We start from the raw sequence: 17,045 nt of genomic DNA, 5'->3' as shown, positions 1-17,045 counted from the left end.
TTTTTAACAAGTGCCTCTCGGTGAATCATACAATGTGTAAATGTAATATGATCATTTCCAGCTTTAACAAATGCTGAAACCAAAATCTTGCCCGGTCATTGCTGCAGCACCGTCCGTGCACACACCAACACAATTTTTCCAATTTAATCCTTCTTTTTCAAAAAACTCATTTACTTTTTTATATATATCTTTTCCACGAGTATGACCTTCCAGAGGACGACAAAACAGTATATCTTCATGAATGCTTCCCTCATAAATATATCTTACAAAAAGTAACAACTGTGCCATTTTTGAAATGTCTGTCGACTCGTCCAGTTGTATTGCAAACTTTGAGCTGTCTTTAAGCCTCATAAGAAGCTGTTGAAATTGATCATTGCTATTGTCCGAAATTCTTTTGGACACAGTGTCATTTGATAATGGAATTTTACTAATTTCAGCAGCATACTATTTTCCATGAACAATTTCAGACATTCTTATAGCTGCAGGTAGTAAAAGTTGCTCTCCAATAGTAAAAGGATTTTTCGTTTTTGCTATCAAATACGAAACTTCATACGATGCCAATAGATATTTATCATTCAAAGTAACATACTTCTCCAAAGTGTTCTTTCCTTTATTTGATGTTTGCAAAAGACGCTCAAAATATTCTGTTGGCTTTTTTGATAACGTTGCATGTTTAGTATTCAAATGTCGTTGCAGTTTTGACGGTTTCATGCTTTCTGCAGCCAAAACTTCTTTGCAAATTAAGCACACTGGTTGTTCTTCATTGTTGTGAGAAGAGCATGTGAAGCCATACTGCAAATATGATTCGTCATATTTTCTTTTTTTTTGTTTTGCTAGAAGTCGGATTTGAAGCACTGCAACTTGGTTGTGACGGCGTGGCATTTATCTATGGTGGTTAAATAATAATAAATAATTAAACAAAATGTAGTTGAACTTTAACGTAATAATTAAAAACACCAACTGAAAATTACACAGTAAATACACACATGTCACTACGAAGACAAAGCTGAGTCCAAACTGAAGTACAAACAGAAAAATAACTACACTCGAATCTTTACCAGTGCAATGACAACAAATTACGATCAGATCAACCCCGACGCATGGCGTGTTCAAAGTGTGCAGCGCACAAAGGCACCGTATCACAAAGACGCCGAAAAAGAATCTTTCATTTATTTTTTTTTTATTATTCTTTTATAAAAATAATATGCCGATTCGCCTAGCCTAGCTTGATTATGCTTCCGTATTGTATGTGTAAGCTGTAAGGTGACGCGGCGCCTGGGTACTTATAATCACTAAGTTATCTTGCAAACACTGACGCCGGCGGCCAGACATCAATGTCGAACGTTCAGTTGAAAATCGAGGAGCGCGTTGTATTTATTATTTTAAATGCTACTTCCATATTTTCATTTATAGGCCCTACATAACAGTTTTGCATTACCACTTTTTTCAAAAAATAGTTATAATAAAACTACAATAGTATTTTGTATGATTTTTATTTGTATTTATATTTGTACGTAGTGTGTATACTAATTTTAAAATTTTATTTATAATGATTGAAAAAGTATCAGATCTTTGCGACCCCCTTTCAGTAGTCTCGCGACCCCCCAGGGGGTCGCGACCCACAGTTTAAGAAGCCCTCTTATAGATTTTATTTTGTTTCTAGACTACTTAAATCATTTATGATTTATGTTATGTAATGCTGTAATGCTTCCGGACATAATATACGAAATAATGATAATGAGAACGCAGAAACCACTTATACTTACTTTTGGCGACATGACACTGAAATCATTTTCAACGGTAATTTTATCCAAGAGTTCAAATAAATGAACTTTAGACTCTACTTTAGATAATAAAAGCGACTTATTCATACTCCACACTCATGATGCAATAGGAGCAATAGGAATTCTTAGTAGCGCAGCTAATATTTCCTTAGAGGAAAAATTCACACCAATCCTTCACCCACCTTCAGACCAGTTAAATTTCTGTGAGCATTTCAGCTCCACGGCGGATAATGGATACCAAAATTAGCTATTATTCATAATTAAAAGAATTACAATTTTACAATTACAAAAGCTACTACTCTGCAGGCTATGCAATCCCAGAAATAAAGAGATATGTTATTGCTTTGGTGGGAGATACTTAAAACTGGAAGTTTCACATCCTGAAACTAAAAGAACTACACAAATTTAATAGGCTCTTAAATTCTGAATTTTGCTCACCAGGATTTCTCGTAACTCTTAATTGCAATCACCGTTTTTTTTTGTTTAACAAAGATAAATCGATTTACTTTTAAAAACATCTGCTTCCGTAAAAGATTTTAATTAATTAAAATTCAAAGGCTAACCTTTCGTCTGAATATTTCGAACCATACCTGAATCGAAATAAACAGCCTCTAACCTTACTCTTAATTGTTCGGAGGTGATTGAGTTTTATTGCTTGCACCAGTCGTCAATATCATCATGTCTCTTATGGAGGCTCAAAGCCATCAAAGCAAGGACATCAAACCATATTAGTTCAATTTTACGTAAAGAGCATTACAGACTTACACAATTAGACCACCTTGTACCTCCTTGTCATGATTAGATATATTTAATTAAATATGGCGTAGCATTTGTGCGACTATATATTTTGACATTCTCACAGCAGCTTCCCAGCTTAGTGTGCTAGATTTTTGCGATTAGAGGAAATTAATAGCCTTGAAAATTTTCATTAGTTTGATGTGATTTACTTACTAAAATAAACACATTATATTACAACAAAAAAATGTACACAAAGTGAGAATTTTATATTACTCCGGTGCTCATACTTGTTTCTGAGTCATTATGGTAACATAGGTGTAGGCTGCCTTCAATACCTGAAAAACTAAAAACATGTGATTTTTTTACTGTACTTAAACTTCTTAATATTAGTTTGACCCTGCTATTTTCTCTAATTTAGAACTTACACCACATTTACTTAGCACTTTAATCATTAATATAATATCAGACATTTAAACAGATATTAGTTTTTTGTCGAAATCCCAAAAAAAGTCATTATATTTGAAATCATATTCATAAATTGATGGTTTTTGTTTGTTTAAAGCATGTAGGTAACGAGTTGTTGAAACTGCTTGTTTGGACTTCGAATCAATATTGCCAAAGTCAACTGGCCGCCTAAATCATCAAATTTTATTCCGCTGGATATAACGCAGTCACATATACATTTAAAAAGATCAGGCATTATTATTCTAAAAGTTTACCTATTGAAAAACTGAAGAGATCTAAAAATCTTTCAAATATCAACAAATCATCAATACTTTTCACAAAACTTCTGGATTCTTCCTGCGTCGGTTTTTGTCGAACTTGCTAACGTTTCGCCAATCATCCTGTTGGCTTCTTCAGAGCTTGACTGAAACTGACTCAGCAAAAACCGACGCAGGAGGAATCCAGAAACTCTGTAAAAAGTATTACAGGAGCATGTGGAAGTTTCTTTCAAAAATTAAATGAACATCAAGTTGATATAAATGTCTAGATAGAAATATTTTTTAATCGAAACTGTTCATTCGAAAGGTTAGTTGAAATATTCTTTATTTGAAACTGTTCATTCGAGTCTCAAATACCGAGTTTTTATTATCACATTATTGGTGGTATTACCATTAAGGAAGATTGAAGAGTCATCTCATCAAACGGTCCTTTGGTCATGGTTAAAGGTCTCTGAGTTCGCATCATCATTACAAGCAACATTTCCTGAGCTTTTTTGTTGTGCTCATACCACGAGCTTTCATAAATCGCATCGCCAATTGCTACACTCTATGAATAAATAAACATTAATGAAATAGGGTGGTATTTTGTTGAAGACAATGTAGCACGCAAGTTACCTGCATTTTAATTTCATTTGAACTCCATCCCAGTGCCAGTATATATATAACTAGAAAACCACAATAGAACGATCTTCCAATTCTCATTAAGTACGATTTCTCCTGAAAGAAAAGTTAAAAGACTCAGCAATATGACTTCGCTTTGTAAGTTATCGCAAGGGTATAAATTATAATTTTAATTTGTTATAGCTATACCTTAATAAAACGTAGGGTCACTAAGGCTATATTTAACGATATAGTTGTATACTCTATCAAGATGAGGTACTTAACTGATTCATTCAAATCTTCTACAAACCTAAAATTATAGACACATGATATAGAAAATTAAATGATTATTTTTTGAGATTTATGGACGGGAGGATAATATGTCTTTATCTACACACTAAATAAAACATTGTAGTGAGGAAGCAAAATTATAGACTAAAATTTAAACTAGAGTTTGAAATAACGCGCAATTTGTTATAAGTAAATCTAAAAAAATGTATTGGAATGAAATATTAAATTTAATTTTGAAACAAAAATATTTTGTGAATACAGTATTCGAAACGAATTGAAAATACAGAAGCTACAGGTAATGACGAAAAAGTCAAACTTGAATTATACAAATGTTCCGAGTTTACGAGATGCAGCCTGTGATTTTTTTAAATAAAAAATTGGTATAATTGCAACAATTTAGGTGGTAACAGGTTTATTATTGAAATTTAATCATTTTCCTTCGCTAAGTTGGCTGGAATTTTTTCTAAAAGAATCGAAGAGAATTAATCCAAAATAATATTGTAGTAAATGGCGGATATTTTGATTGTCTACAGTAAAGGATATTTATTATCTAATTATAATGTGTTTTCGTATTTTGATATTTAATTGGTTAATATTTCTGGACAGGTTTTAGATCTGCAAGAAGTGATATTAAAACATATTATTTTTGGATAGCAGCCATTGTATCAGAAAAGCTATTTCAGCCCAGTTGATATCTAAAACTCAAAATATCTCAAAAACGGTTACGAAATATGACATTTTATAGCAAGAAAGTTCTTTTATTAAGCTTATCTATATAACCTTTTTATATTTTCACTGACAAAAACACGATTTTTTTCTTCATTTAATTGGCTACACCTAGAGCCTCCGATACATTACATATTGGAATCGGTCATCTACCTTTATAACAATTTTTTAATTTTTGAAAGACAAGACATTTATGACCTGTATCTCGCAAAATTTTCTTTCGTTTATGGTATTCTAAAAACCAACAAAGAATTAACTCCATTTTAATTTTGGTTCTGACCTTGATTGGCTTTCCTTAGCTGCCGATATTATGTCGATTTATTTTAGAATATTATCTTAATATTATTATTAAGGAATATATAAAATATTTTCTTTAAATATCCTAAATCTTTAGTTTTAACTTATTTAACTGTCCACAATAAACACCACAACAATGGGTGATCTATGTAAAAGCGAATGCAGATTTTTGAAATATTATATTAGACATGTTAATTCTTATGGCATTAATTAGCTGGAAAGCAAATTTAAAATATGAATTTTCTTACCCAATGACTTGCTGGTGTTCCTTTGCTAACTTTTTCAATGCACTCATAATATCGCCAGTTTGAACTATCATTTTTCTTAACTTCGTCTGTAGAACTTTCAACATGGATGAAACAAAAATAACGCAAGAAAGAATAATATTAGTGGAAACGCTTAGTGATATCAATATAGTACCGCCAATGTCATCGAACACCACAAAGAGTGTTTCATATTTTATCGGATCCATATTATGATAGTATAATTCATATATGACGGGCTTTATCAACGTCTCATTGTGTGCTTTATTATGCCTTTCTATGCTTAGTCTGGTCACTATATTTTCAACCACCGCAAATACGAATAAAACCACGTGGCAAATAAAAAGTATTACGTTGATACTTGTGCAAAATCTTACTTGTTCTAAATGAGTATCTAATATTTCTAGGTCCTCAGATGAGTTGATCTTTTTCTCTTCTTCCTGCACAAACGCGATGGTTCGTCGAATATTCTTCGTTTGGCAGAGCACAACCTTGAGCATGATAGTGAATATGGTGATTAAATAAGTAATATTCAAACCTATTTTGTCCTTTTTTTCGGCTGAATTGTTTACTCCAGTCAGGGCAACAGCGACCCAGGTAAACATGGACGATACGAAAATCAGCATATAAATGTGAATAAACAGGGAGTAAAAAATGTAGAATTTCTGAACAATTGTGTTTGACGTTAAATGGTTTCGCCATACACCAAAAATGATCATAATACATTTGGGAAAGTTTAAGATATTTCTATTGATAGCCATTCGGATCTCCAAATCAACCAACGAACAATTTGTACAGCTGCGAATTTGTTTTTCTCCAAATATTTGCTTCCCTTTATCGGATTCTGTCGACAAAACGTTGATACATATGCTTTAGTCGGTTCTTTTGTCCAAAGTGTACTAAAAACCGTGTTCTTTCAAAGATTTCTCTCATTGGAATGAAATATAGCTCGTCATAGCGAATTGAAAACAAACACTGGCACGTATTTTTATACATAAATGAGAGTTACATTCCGAATAAAGCTGTGGGGGCCGGACTTGCCATTTTTTGAGGAATGTAAGCCACTTCGCGTGAGAAAAATAGAAAAGCAAATAATATTCCTCTATAAAATAGTATTTACGCATACCGATCTTGTATGATATTGGTCCGAATTCAAAATAATTAGTACAATATTGGAGAATTTCGACTGATTTGTAAATTAAAGAAATTAAAATAATTTTTATTTTTACACACCCTTCATCACAACCCACGTTTTTCGGCATCAAAACTACTATTAATAAAATGTATTTAATTTGGACGATTAATTATTTGTTACGTTGGCCAAAGTTACTTTAATTATGCTACGAACCAGCCAAAAATTGTTACCCAATTTCACGAATTACTAAAAAACTACGGTATCAACATTATTACTTTAAGTTTATGGTTAGTTCGAAGCCAACTCTGTTGACTGTTTTTATAAAAATATTATTTTCATAATTATGGTGTATGTACCTATAGGTAAAAACCGCAGTAGATTTTCCCTGTAATCAGGAAACCGAAGAAATCGACTTTCCGCCCCATACACGCGTATAAAATTGTTTCCGAAACCCCACAATTTCCGTTATTAAGTAAACGATTTTCTGTGAGTTGATTTAACATTGGAACTGCACCACGTAAAAGCTACAAGTGATACCTTGACTAGAATATAGAAAAAAAAAAAGAAAAACAGTAGAGATTTTAATATACCTTGTAAGTAAATAGCTTTTCAACTTGTTTCATGAAAGCGAAGGTATTCAAATATTTTTTTTAATGCAAATTCATAGAGAGCCGCTTTGCTCGGTATATTGCTACATAATTGCTTTTCTCATTGTGATAAGGTAGGCTGTTGACTATTGTCTGATTTATTTATGGAGTATTAGGAAACAGATAAATAATAAGGAAATTTTTTGTTATTTCACTATTCTAAGAAATCTAAACTTATGCCATTTTCTGCTACTGTTATTTAAATAATTAAATTAAACCTTTTAAGCTCAGCGAAGGTGAGCTGAGCTGTTAACTTAACCGAGTATTTTTTTAAATGAAATTTAAAAGCGCAATGAGATACATTCTGTCGATATTTATTAGGTAGTCTAACAGATATTTACGAGAAGCAGCTTTTTGTCATGGACTTCTTAATTTTAGGTATTTCATACTGACAATTGAAGTGGCTTCCACGGAAATGAGTGCGATTTCTACAAGCCAGTTGTTACAACAAATATGAGGGACATTCAGTTTTAAGTGGTTTGTGAAGAAGAAAACAAGCAAAATGTAATTATCCAAGGCTCAATACCTTTAATCACTTGAAATCGTGAAGTATGACTTCTGTATTTTTCGTAATTTATATTTTGTCATCTAAGCGTGCTCCACAGACAAAATTACAATAATTTAGGTGATTCAAAAGTAGTGCTTCATAAACTTTTTTTTTAATGTCTAGAATATCTTTACTTTTATAGATTAATATAAGTCGTTTAGAGAATTATGGAAAGCTGTGTACGCAATCTGCGCTCATTATCAAACATGATACCCAAGTTTTTACATTCGTCTACGACTGCAATTTTAACCCCGTTTATGCAAGCTTTAGACAGCCCAATACTTAGCGGGTTCAAAATATATTTTTCAAAACCGAGTTTTTGAAAAATATATTTTGAAAAATAATGTTTTTGTGGACTCTTGCACACGCGATTTTTTATTTTTTTAGGATACTTGCAGATCCCCCCACCCCCCTATTTTCAATAGGTTCCGTCACGGGGCAAAGCTGCATATATGTGCCAAATATGGAGTCGATTGCTTCAAATTTCGGACACTTATCGTGTCCAAAAACAGTCGAAACGGTTCGAAAGCTATTCAGGAAAAACCAAAAGACGAGAACGGAGAACGGACATAAGATTTTTATAAGAGTAGATACTTTCGAAAAATTCGATTTCATCGATTGTCGAAAGTAAAATATCATCCAAAACTGTAATTTAGGTATTCCCAAAATTCCCAAATTGGTGACAGGTAGAGACGTGAGTCGTGGTTGACATTGTTAGGTTGTTTATAGATTTCTATAAACTCTCGGATTTTTCGATAAAACTAAAATCCCTGCAGTTCTTCTATCAACGAAAAATCCCAGAGTCTATAGAAATCTATAAATAACCTAACAATCTTAACCGCGACTCAGCTCTCTACCTGTCACCAATTTGGGAATCGGTCATCCGAGACGGTGTTTATGCCCCTCATTAGCGGCCCTCTCAAACAATATATAAGCAGGTACATAGTAAAATGTGAGCCAGTTTCAGTCAAGTTCTGAAGAAACCAACAGTATGATTGCCGAAACGTCAGCCTTTTCGACGCAGCAAAAAGCGACGAAGGAGGAATGCAAAAGTTTCGTAAAAAGTTTTATTTTACTTTTCTAGTTTAATTGAATGTTAACGGTGTTGTCATCGATAGTAGAGAATTCTTTCAGGAATTCAATTTGATCCTCAACATCAACCTATCCATCAAAATTTCACTAAATTAAATATATGAAACAATTACATCATCAAAAACACATCAGTTTAGTTTATATTTTCTCCCGAAATAGTAGATTAATGGATGCTTCAAAACACAGACACAAAGTATTGATACTGAACCAAAAATTAAACAAATCTCACTCATTATTTGAGATATCGACATGAAAGATGGTATCCGCAAAGGACTACATTATAAATTTCTTGTATGTTAAATCGTGATGCTCAAGATCAGTTTATTAGAGTTTTCTTGAAATCCTTTTTACAATTTTTCCAGTTAATTCTTTAATATTGATTTTTGATCATCCTATATTTTTTTGTTTATTTTTAAAATATTAACACAGCTCAGCAAAGTACCATCTACAAGAAAATTAGTCATAGATATACGACAAAAGCCTTTAAATCGACAGAAACGGCAAGAGCAAATATAGAATATTGCGTACTAAATAAGTCCAGAGTTTTCGGAGGAATTAAAAAAAAGGCCTTGATAAACTCGGTGTAATATTTTAAAAAAGGTAAGAGAAAACAAACATTCTTTATATAAAATAATAATAATAATAATAATAATAATAATAATGATAATAATAATAACAATAATAATAATAACTATAAATATAAAGGAAATTGAGTGAGTTGAAAATCTTTATCGATTTGATGATGCGATTAATTTGATGAAATTATAATACAAAAAATGTACACACAAAGAAATTGTTGTATTGCCCCGGTGTTCATACTTGTTTCTGGATCATTATGGTAACGTAGGTGTAGGCGGCCTTCAATACCTAGAAACCATGAAAAAGTTGATTTTTTTATAGTTATTAATGTAAGTTCAAATGTACTATTTTACCTAACTTTAGATTTTGTACTATATCATCTACCTAAATCTAAAAGATTGATTATTATATCAGCTATCTAAATAGATATTAGTTTAGTTACTCTCACGAGAATAATGGTAAATTACAAAAATTGCATCAGGTGTGTGAATCAGTTCTGTGTGTCATAGGTTTGATAGCTGGTCGCTGGTGACTGAAGCAGTAGTTTCCATAACCCGTTTATTTCAATTGATTTGCCAAATGCTTCCTTGTTCTCCTGAATCAAAACTGAACTTGAAATTTTTCTTGTATTAGTGTTGTTCTTTGTGTAATTTTCCTCTCTGTGGCGGTACTTTATACATATATGTAGTTTTTTATGCCCTTCTGATGAAAGGGTGTCGTGGTATTTTTAAAAACTGTTGGTGGAAGTGCATCGTAAGATTTGTAAAGAGTTTTGAACATGTACTGAGGGGCAATGTGCCTAAGATTGTCTAACAATCCACCGATGTATGAGATGCGGAATATTTGATTATCTTCTTTGTGAGTGCCCTGTTCCTTTTCTTTTCTTTACATCTGCTTGTACTTTTCGAATGAGCTAATTTGAGTACCCGTTGCTGAGCAGGTCTTTTTTTATGTAGGTGACCTCAGGGTTTCCAAGATCTGGGTATTAGGAAGTGATTTAAATTGTTCTAATGTAACTTCCAGTGTGTATATACTGATGTCATGATCTGTCTAATGTTTCGCTTGAGTAGAACTAGACTATATTGAATGTTATCATGTTATGATTAATGTGCGCCAAAAAAATTATTCAATTCGCTTTCGTCATGGTTTCAGACTATGAAGGTGTCGTCGTCGTTTCTTAGTTAGGTCTTGAATTTTCTCTCTGCTGTATTGCAGAGCAAGCACACTTTAATGACTAAACATATTGCATTAATTTTATAAGGATAGTATAATATATAGTATGAAAATATACAATTCAATGGAAAGAGTTGTGTTTTGTGTTATGAATGTCTGCATCTACAGAAATGGAAATGTTTAAAGTTTTTAATTTAATTTAATTTAATATTACTTGGCTATTTTCGATTATCAAATTATTGGTAGTGTTACCATCAAAGAGGATTGGAGAGTCATCTCATCAAACGGTCCTTTGGTCATGGTTAAAGGTCTCTGAGTGCGCATCATCAATACAAGCAACATCTCCTGAGCTTTTCTGTTGTGCTCGTACCACGAGCTTTCATAAATCGCATCCCCAATTGCTACACTCTGTAAATAAATAAATATTAATGACTTGACACGTTCGGGTACGGCAAAGTAAATATAGTAGTATTTTGTTACGGGCAATGTAGCACGCACGTTACCTGCATTTTAATTTCATTTGAACTCCATCCCAGTGCCAGTATATATATAACTAGAAAACCACAATAGAACGATCTACCAATTCTCATTAAGTACGATTTCTCCTGAAAACCAAGTGAAAACATTAATTAGCAATATGACTGAGGTTTTTTTCAATTTAATAATACCAATGTTTATTGCTTTTAGCATTACCTTAATAAACCGAAGGGTCACTAAAGCTATATTTAGCGATATTGTTGTATACTCTATCAAGATGAGATATTTGATTGATTCATTCAGATCTGCTACAAAGCTAAAATTATAAACACATCTCAACGACAACTAAACATTCATAAACCCTGTATCAAGCGTTGTAAAATTATTAATTAAAAATGATTTTATATTTAAATAAATATTGTTTAAAGTGAAGTTTCTTTATAAATTTGTTAAATTTTTGCGCTATTCTGTCAAATATAATATGCTTTTATTAATGGTAAATAAATTGAATGAATAAAATATTAGTTTTGAAAAAAAAGGGGTGATTTTAAACCAACTGAAAATACAGAAGCTGGACGTAGACGTAATTTATTACTCTTAGGTAAAACTTGCCTTATTGCTGGTTGTCAGATTACGAGATGCAGACTGTGAAAGTTTCATATTTTCATATCAGTTATAATGTACTTATTAAAATATTTAAATATTGCATCTTTTTTCGTTGACAACAAAACCAATTCGAGTTTTCAATACGGCCAGCAATAAAATCCATAGGTTACAAAGAAGCAAATAACTATACTTAGAGCTGTACCCAGCAAAACATTCAAGAATGAATGAATGAAAATAATATAGAAGAAATGGCGATATTTTAAACGTTTACAGTATTTGTATCAATTAGTTATGATATGCTATTGATGTTTAAGTGAGCAGCAATAAAGTTTAATATGGTAGGGAATATAACTGGCATATAATTGTAAGCTATTTCCTTTTATGAAACTTTAATATTTAATTTAATAGATAATAGACCTCACATTTTAACTCGTTCAATAATTCGTCGAGGTGGAGAGTTCCATTATATCTTGTAGCGTACTGTATATATGCACGGCACTGGACTTAATAGTTTCAATCTATTGGAACAAAATTAAAACACCAAATAGCATTTTCAACAGAATCAGGTTAATATTTGTTTAGACATTATTAAAAAAAATAATCCTAATTTTATTAACATTCGTTGCCATAAAGGAATATATAAAATATTATTTTAAGTACTTCTACAAGGTAATATTGCGAAATCCCATTTAGATTTTCGTAAAAAATTGAAATTTTTCAAAAAATCTCCTTGTGGGGCCAAGAAGACATTTTAGAAGCTGCTGTAATGGTTCCTACTAACTTAACGGTGGTGATCTCAGCCCCTCCCCCACAAAATCGTTTAGTAAAAAAATTACAGTGCAGTATGCATTAATATATTTTGTCAGAGAAGAAGTCAAGTTAAAACTGAATTATGTGCCTTAACAAGTACACCGTGTGCCAAATAAAACGATCCACTATACGATAGGAAACGCATAATAGATTTGAAAAAAAGTTTTGTACAAAATTTTCTTGGACTCTAGCGAAGATTTAAAATATTATAATTTTGTTGATACAGGGTCATTTTTGAACTCCTTGGTTAAAGTAAAGGATATTTTCTTAAGAAAGTCCTATTCGAATTTTGCATAGTTTAGGCAAAAATTGAGATATGTTCTTTTTCATATTTTTTGCGAATTCATTTACCAAAATCTCAAGTTTTTCTCTATATTTTTATTCAGATTTCACTTATAGGACAAAAAATAAGGCAAGGTTGCCTTTTATCTTAAATTTAAAATTTACTTACTTTTTTTTTAGATATTGGAGGTTTAAGATAACACCCGTATAAATTCTTGTTGAATTTAAATTTAAATATTAGGTATTTTTTATATAGCAAAGACATAAGACACTACTTCTTTTAAAGATATAAGGCTCCAGATATACGAATAAAGCCTAGTGGTAACAATACAGGGTGTCCATTAATACGCGGAAATTAAAAAAAAAATCGACTCTATACTACGCACTTTAACAGATTTCATAAAACGTACGAAGTCATATTTAAAGAAACATTTAATAGTTAATTATCTAGCTTGATTCAAAAATACCTAATAACAAAAATAAATAATTAAAGTGTATAGCCTAACTAAACAAGGTAAAAACAAACAAATAACAAAAAATAACTTGGATATGATGATAGCCGTTTCTGAGGAGAATATTGCGTCATTGTAACCAAAACATATACTAACAAAAAACTTGACAACTATGAACGTTTTAAATAGAAACATACAAAAAATATTTTGATGTTTCTTCATTTTGATGCCACATGAAACGAGCATTTTAAGAGGAACATTTTTAACTAAACTGGACCGAATTAATGAACTCTTTTTAGCTAACTTTTTATTTTATTGGTTTATTTATTCAAATTTGTTTAGTTGGCCTATAAAGTTTAATTATTTATTTTTGTTATTAGGTATTTTCAATCAAACTGTTAAAGCGTGTAAGAATAAAGTCTAGTTTTTCACAATTTTCACTTACTAATGGACACCCTGTATTGTAAGCAATAAGTTTTTTTCGCATATCTGGAGTATTATATCTTTAAATTCAACAAAAGTTTATACGGGTGTTATCTTTAAACTCGAATATCTCAACAAGTAAGTAAAATTTAAATAAAAGATAAATTACGAACTTACCTTACTTGTTGTCTCAGAATTGATATTTTAATAAAAATATATGCTCCGTTTGAAAATTTTGAGAATTTATTAATTGAATTCGCCAAAACGGCACCACACATTTAGGACACTCTGTATAAAATAAGGCGCATCTGTCAAACTAATTGAGTAGTGCATCATCTCCTTAGCCTGTGGTTGAATTTTCGATGCAACACCTGGATCAGTAGCGTCACAACACAATTTTATATGTGGCAATCAAAATATGAAAAAAAAACAAACTTAATTTCTGCCTAAACTATGCAAAATTCGAAAAGGAATTTCTTAAGAAAGTGACCTTTAATTTAAACAAAGATGGCAAAAATGTCGAAATATACTGGGTGTTCCATTCAAAATAACAAAGTTGATGTCGAGTGGGAAACTTTTGGGATACCCTGCACAACAAAATTATAATATTTTAAATTTTCAGGAGCGTCCAAGAAACTTTTGTACGAAACTGTATACTGGATCGTTTTATTTGGCACACGGTGTACGTTGCAAATATGTTCTTAGATTATAATGTTATACATGTGTAGATAAAATAGAAAAAATATCATATCGTTTATTTTAGTTTTCGCCAGCATGATATTTCTTTCTTTGTTTACATTATTCCTTTTAACGGACGCGAAACAAAATTAAAAGGAAGCCGCTTTGCGGTGGTTCTTGGAGTTCGGGACTAATTTTTGTACCGATGAAAGATTAAAAGTAGGTCATGACGGCCATTAAGTATTAGTTAGTAGTTAGTCAGTTAGACGAAAAAGATGTAAAAGACTTGGGAACGCGGAAAGCCGTTCCGCTTATCTTTTTCTTTAAAGACTAATATTATTGTCAATACACCAAGTGTCGGCGAAGTTGTACGAAGTGCAGTGTAAATCAGAGAAAATATAGTTTAGTTTAATTTGCCAAAACATGGGCATGTGTTTATTTTCTCATTCCCTTAGACTATTGATAAACACACCTACACATGTAAACGTGAAAAATTTATAGAATGAATTTTCTTACCTAATGACTCGTTGATGTTCCTTTGTCAACTGTTTCAAATCCCTCATGATGTTGTCAGTTTGAATTATCATTTTCTTTAATTTAATCTGCAGAACTTTCAACATCGATGAAACAAAAATAACGCAAGAAAGAATAATGTTAGTGGAAACACTTAATGATATCACTATAGTCCCGCCGATGTCATCGAACAAGACCAAGATTGTTTCATATTTTATCGGATCCATACTGTGATAGTATAATTCATATATGACCGGCTTTATCAAAGTTTCATTGTATATGTTGTTGTGCCTTTCTATGCTTAGTCTGGTCACTACGTTTTCAATAACCGCAAATACGAATAAAACCAAGTGGCAAACAAAAAGTGTTATGTTGACACTCGTACAAAATCTTACTTGTTCTAAATGAGTATGCAATATTTCTGGGTCCTTAGATGCGATGATCTTTTTTTCTTCTTCCTGCACAAACGCGATTGTTCGTCGAATATTCTTCGTTTGGCAAAGCACAACCTTGAGCATAACAGTCAACATGGTGATTAAATAAGTAATATTCAATCCTATTTTGTCATTTTTTTCGGCTGAATTGTTTACTCCAGTCAGGGCAACCGCGATCCAGGTAAACATGGATGATATAAAGACCAGCATATAAATATGAATAAATACGGAGTAGAATACGTAGAACTTTTGAAGAATGGAGTTGGACGTTAAATGATTTCGCCATACACCAAAAATGATCATGACACATTTCGGAAAGTTTAAGATCTCTCTATTGGCAGCCATTTGCCTATCAAAATTATGTCTTTTTACTGGTTTTAATTAATAGTTGCTAAATAGTTGGTTACATGTGTTTCTTGTGGTTGTTTTGGGCAAACTATATTTAAAGCTCGTGTTATTTTAAGGATTTCTTTAGTTGAAATAAACTATATGATGGAATTGTGAAATATTAAGAATAAACCCTGGCACGTAGTTTTATATATTCAGCCGTATTTCAATCGAAATACATGAATGAGGTCCGGACTTGGCCATACTGAAAAATATAAGCAATTTCTTATTGGGAAAATGCAAAGCTAAAAATACCTTTGATTAAACTGAAATTAGTAGAATAACTAAACTAATTTAAAATAAGACATCTTGTCATAAATGACGCATATTTTGACTTAGTATCGGCTTGATGTAATTAAAAAGTTTTATTATAAAATTCGAAAATCCAACTAAGCGAGCTGAACCTGTTCACAATGCATTTTTCGGTTTGTACATTCAAAAATGTTGGTCCTCACCAATATTAGAGTTGAAAAGACTGAGGTTTTTCTTTTTATAAATTGTTTACTATTTTTCACATATTATCCAAAAAAATCAATCCTTTTATCAAAAATGACTTGGAATTTCGGTATGAAAACTACTATATTTTGTATCCCGAAGCATTAATTGTTTACTACGTGAGCCATAATTAAACTAAAAGTCCTATCAAGAGGGTTTAAGAGGGTAATTTCAACAAATTACTTGAAAATTAGAATATCGAAATTATTACCTTGAGTTTATGGTTATTTCGAAGCCGGCACTGTTGCCGACTTCTATTAAATTATTATTTTCATGATTATAGAGTATATACCTATAGGCAAAAACCGCAGTGGTTTTTCCCTGTAATCAGGAACCCGAAGAAATCGACTTTCAGCTCTAGGCACGCATAAAAAATTGTTCGGGAAATCCCGCATTTTCTATTATTAAGTAAATGATTTTATTTGGAGATGATTTGAGGTTGAGAATGCACAAACGTATGAACTGCAACTTACATATGTTTCAGGAGTTATATTGTAAGTAATTAATTGCTTTTCAACACTTTCCTCAATATCTTGTAACGTAATTGTGATAAGAAAGTTTGTTGGCTAATGTTTCCATAATTGATTCGATTATGACAATTTCTGCAACTGCGAGATAGAAAAATAGTGAAATAAGGAGAGTTTTAGACAAATTTTGGCTATTCGAATATTCCAAAAAAAAGAAACTGATTTCGTTCCTTACGAATTTATAAAATTTTGTGACTATTTTGTTTTTTTTTTAATTTTGTTTTGTTTTTTCATACGGAGATCATGTTGTACTTTACAGTTATTGAAAAATGTCCATCAATAGTAAAGATTTTTTTTCTGAATTCTTAAAGAATCAAAGTGAACCTTAGCAAAAACCTCTACATTAAAATGTTCAATAAATTGAATT

General features: G+C 31.5%; 2 protein-coding genes and 1 long non-coding RNA gene across 5 annotated transcripts; 1 reads left to right on the top strand and 2 right to left on the bottom strand.

Annotated features, from left to right (window-relative positions):
• Positions 1 to 2,721: 2,721 nt before the first annotated feature.
• On the bottom strand, positions 2,722 to 6,374 carry LOC132705035 (odorant receptor 30a-like). 2 transcript variants are annotated; one of them, XM_060675449.1, is made up of 5 exons: positions 5,407 to 6,374; positions 4,055 to 4,154; positions 3,860 to 3,961; positions 3,636 to 3,791; positions 2,722 to 2,865 (listed from the first exon to the last, which is right to left on the bottom strand). In XM_060675449.1, the coding sequence occupies exons 1-5, from the start codon at positions 6,180 to 6,182 to the stop codon at positions 2,851 to 2,853; spliced, it is 1,149 nt and encodes a 382-aa protein (XP_060531432.1). In that variant the 5' UTR covers positions 6,183 to 6,374; the 3' UTR covers positions 2,722 to 2,850. The 2 variants fall into 2 exon arrangements, with proteins under 2 accessions (XP_060531432.1, XP_060531431.1); XM_060675448.1 differs by having other exon boundaries at positions 2,723 to 2,857.
• A 122-nt stretch (positions 6,375 to 6,496) lies between these two features.
• On the top strand, positions 6,497 to 11,417 carry LOC132704282 (uncharacterized). 2 transcript variants are annotated; one of them, XR_009619259.1, is made up of 5 exons: positions 6,503 to 7,149; positions 7,582 to 7,707; positions 8,138 to 8,802; positions 9,272 to 9,442; positions 11,282 to 11,417. It is a non-coding gene; the product is annotated as an uncharacterized LOC132704282 (long non-coding RNA). The 2 variants fall into 2 exon arrangements; XR_009619258.1 differs by having other exon boundaries at positions 6,497 to 7,149; positions 8,138 to 9,442.
• LOC132704280 (odorant receptor 30a-like) lies at positions 9,458 to 15,622 on the bottom strand. The gene is made up of 5 exons (XM_060674167.1): positions 14,839 to 15,622; positions 11,288 to 11,387; positions 11,098 to 11,199; positions 10,847 to 11,002; positions 9,458 to 9,709 (listed from the first exon to the last, which is right to left on the bottom strand). Exons 1-5 carry the CDS (start codon positions 15,612 to 15,614, stop codon positions 9,656 to 9,658), a joined length of 1,188 nt encoding a protein of 395 aa, XP_060530150.1. The 5' UTR covers positions 15,615 to 15,622; the 3' UTR covers positions 9,458 to 9,655.
• Positions 15,623 to 17,045: the final 1,423 nt, after the last annotated feature.

Source organism: Cylas formicarius, unplaced genomic scaffold (assembly GCF_029955315.1).
Source record: "Cylas formicarius isolate icCylForm1 unplaced genomic scaffold, icCylForm1.1 PGA_scaffold_7__23_contigs__length_41026272, whole genome shotgun sequence".
In the NCBI taxonomy this organism is placed as follows: Eukaryota; Metazoa; Arthropoda; class Insecta; order Coleoptera; family Brentidae; genus Cylas; species Cylas formicarius.
Note: the sequence above shows the minus strand (reverse complement) of the source record. Positions and strands in the feature narration are given on the sequence as shown.

Coding starts and splice junctions, on each gene's coding strand:
- LOC132705035 (XM_060675448.1), bottom strand. CDS start 6,182: ATGGCTATCAATAGAAATATCTTAAACTTTCCCAAATGTATTATGATC. Junction 3,962..4,054: donor TGACCCTACGTTTTATTAAG/GTATAGCTATAA, acceptor CTTTTCTTTCAG/GAGAAATCGTACTTAATGAG. Junction 2,858..3,635: donor CTCTTCAATCTTCCTTAATG/GTAATACCACCA, acceptor TTAGTTTTTCAG/GTATTGAAGGCAGCCTACAC.
- LOC132704280 (XM_060674167.1), bottom strand. CDS start 15,614: ATGGCTGCCAATAGAGAGATCTTAAACTTTCCGAAATGTGTCATGATC. Junction 11,388..14,838: donor GAACATCAACGAGTCATTAG/GTAAGAAAATTC, acceptor TTATAATTTTAG/CTTTGTAGCAGATCTGAATG. Junction 9,710..10,846: donor CTCTCCAATCCTCTTTGATG/GTAACACTACCA, acceptor CATGGTTTCTAG/GTATTGAAGGCCGCCTACAC.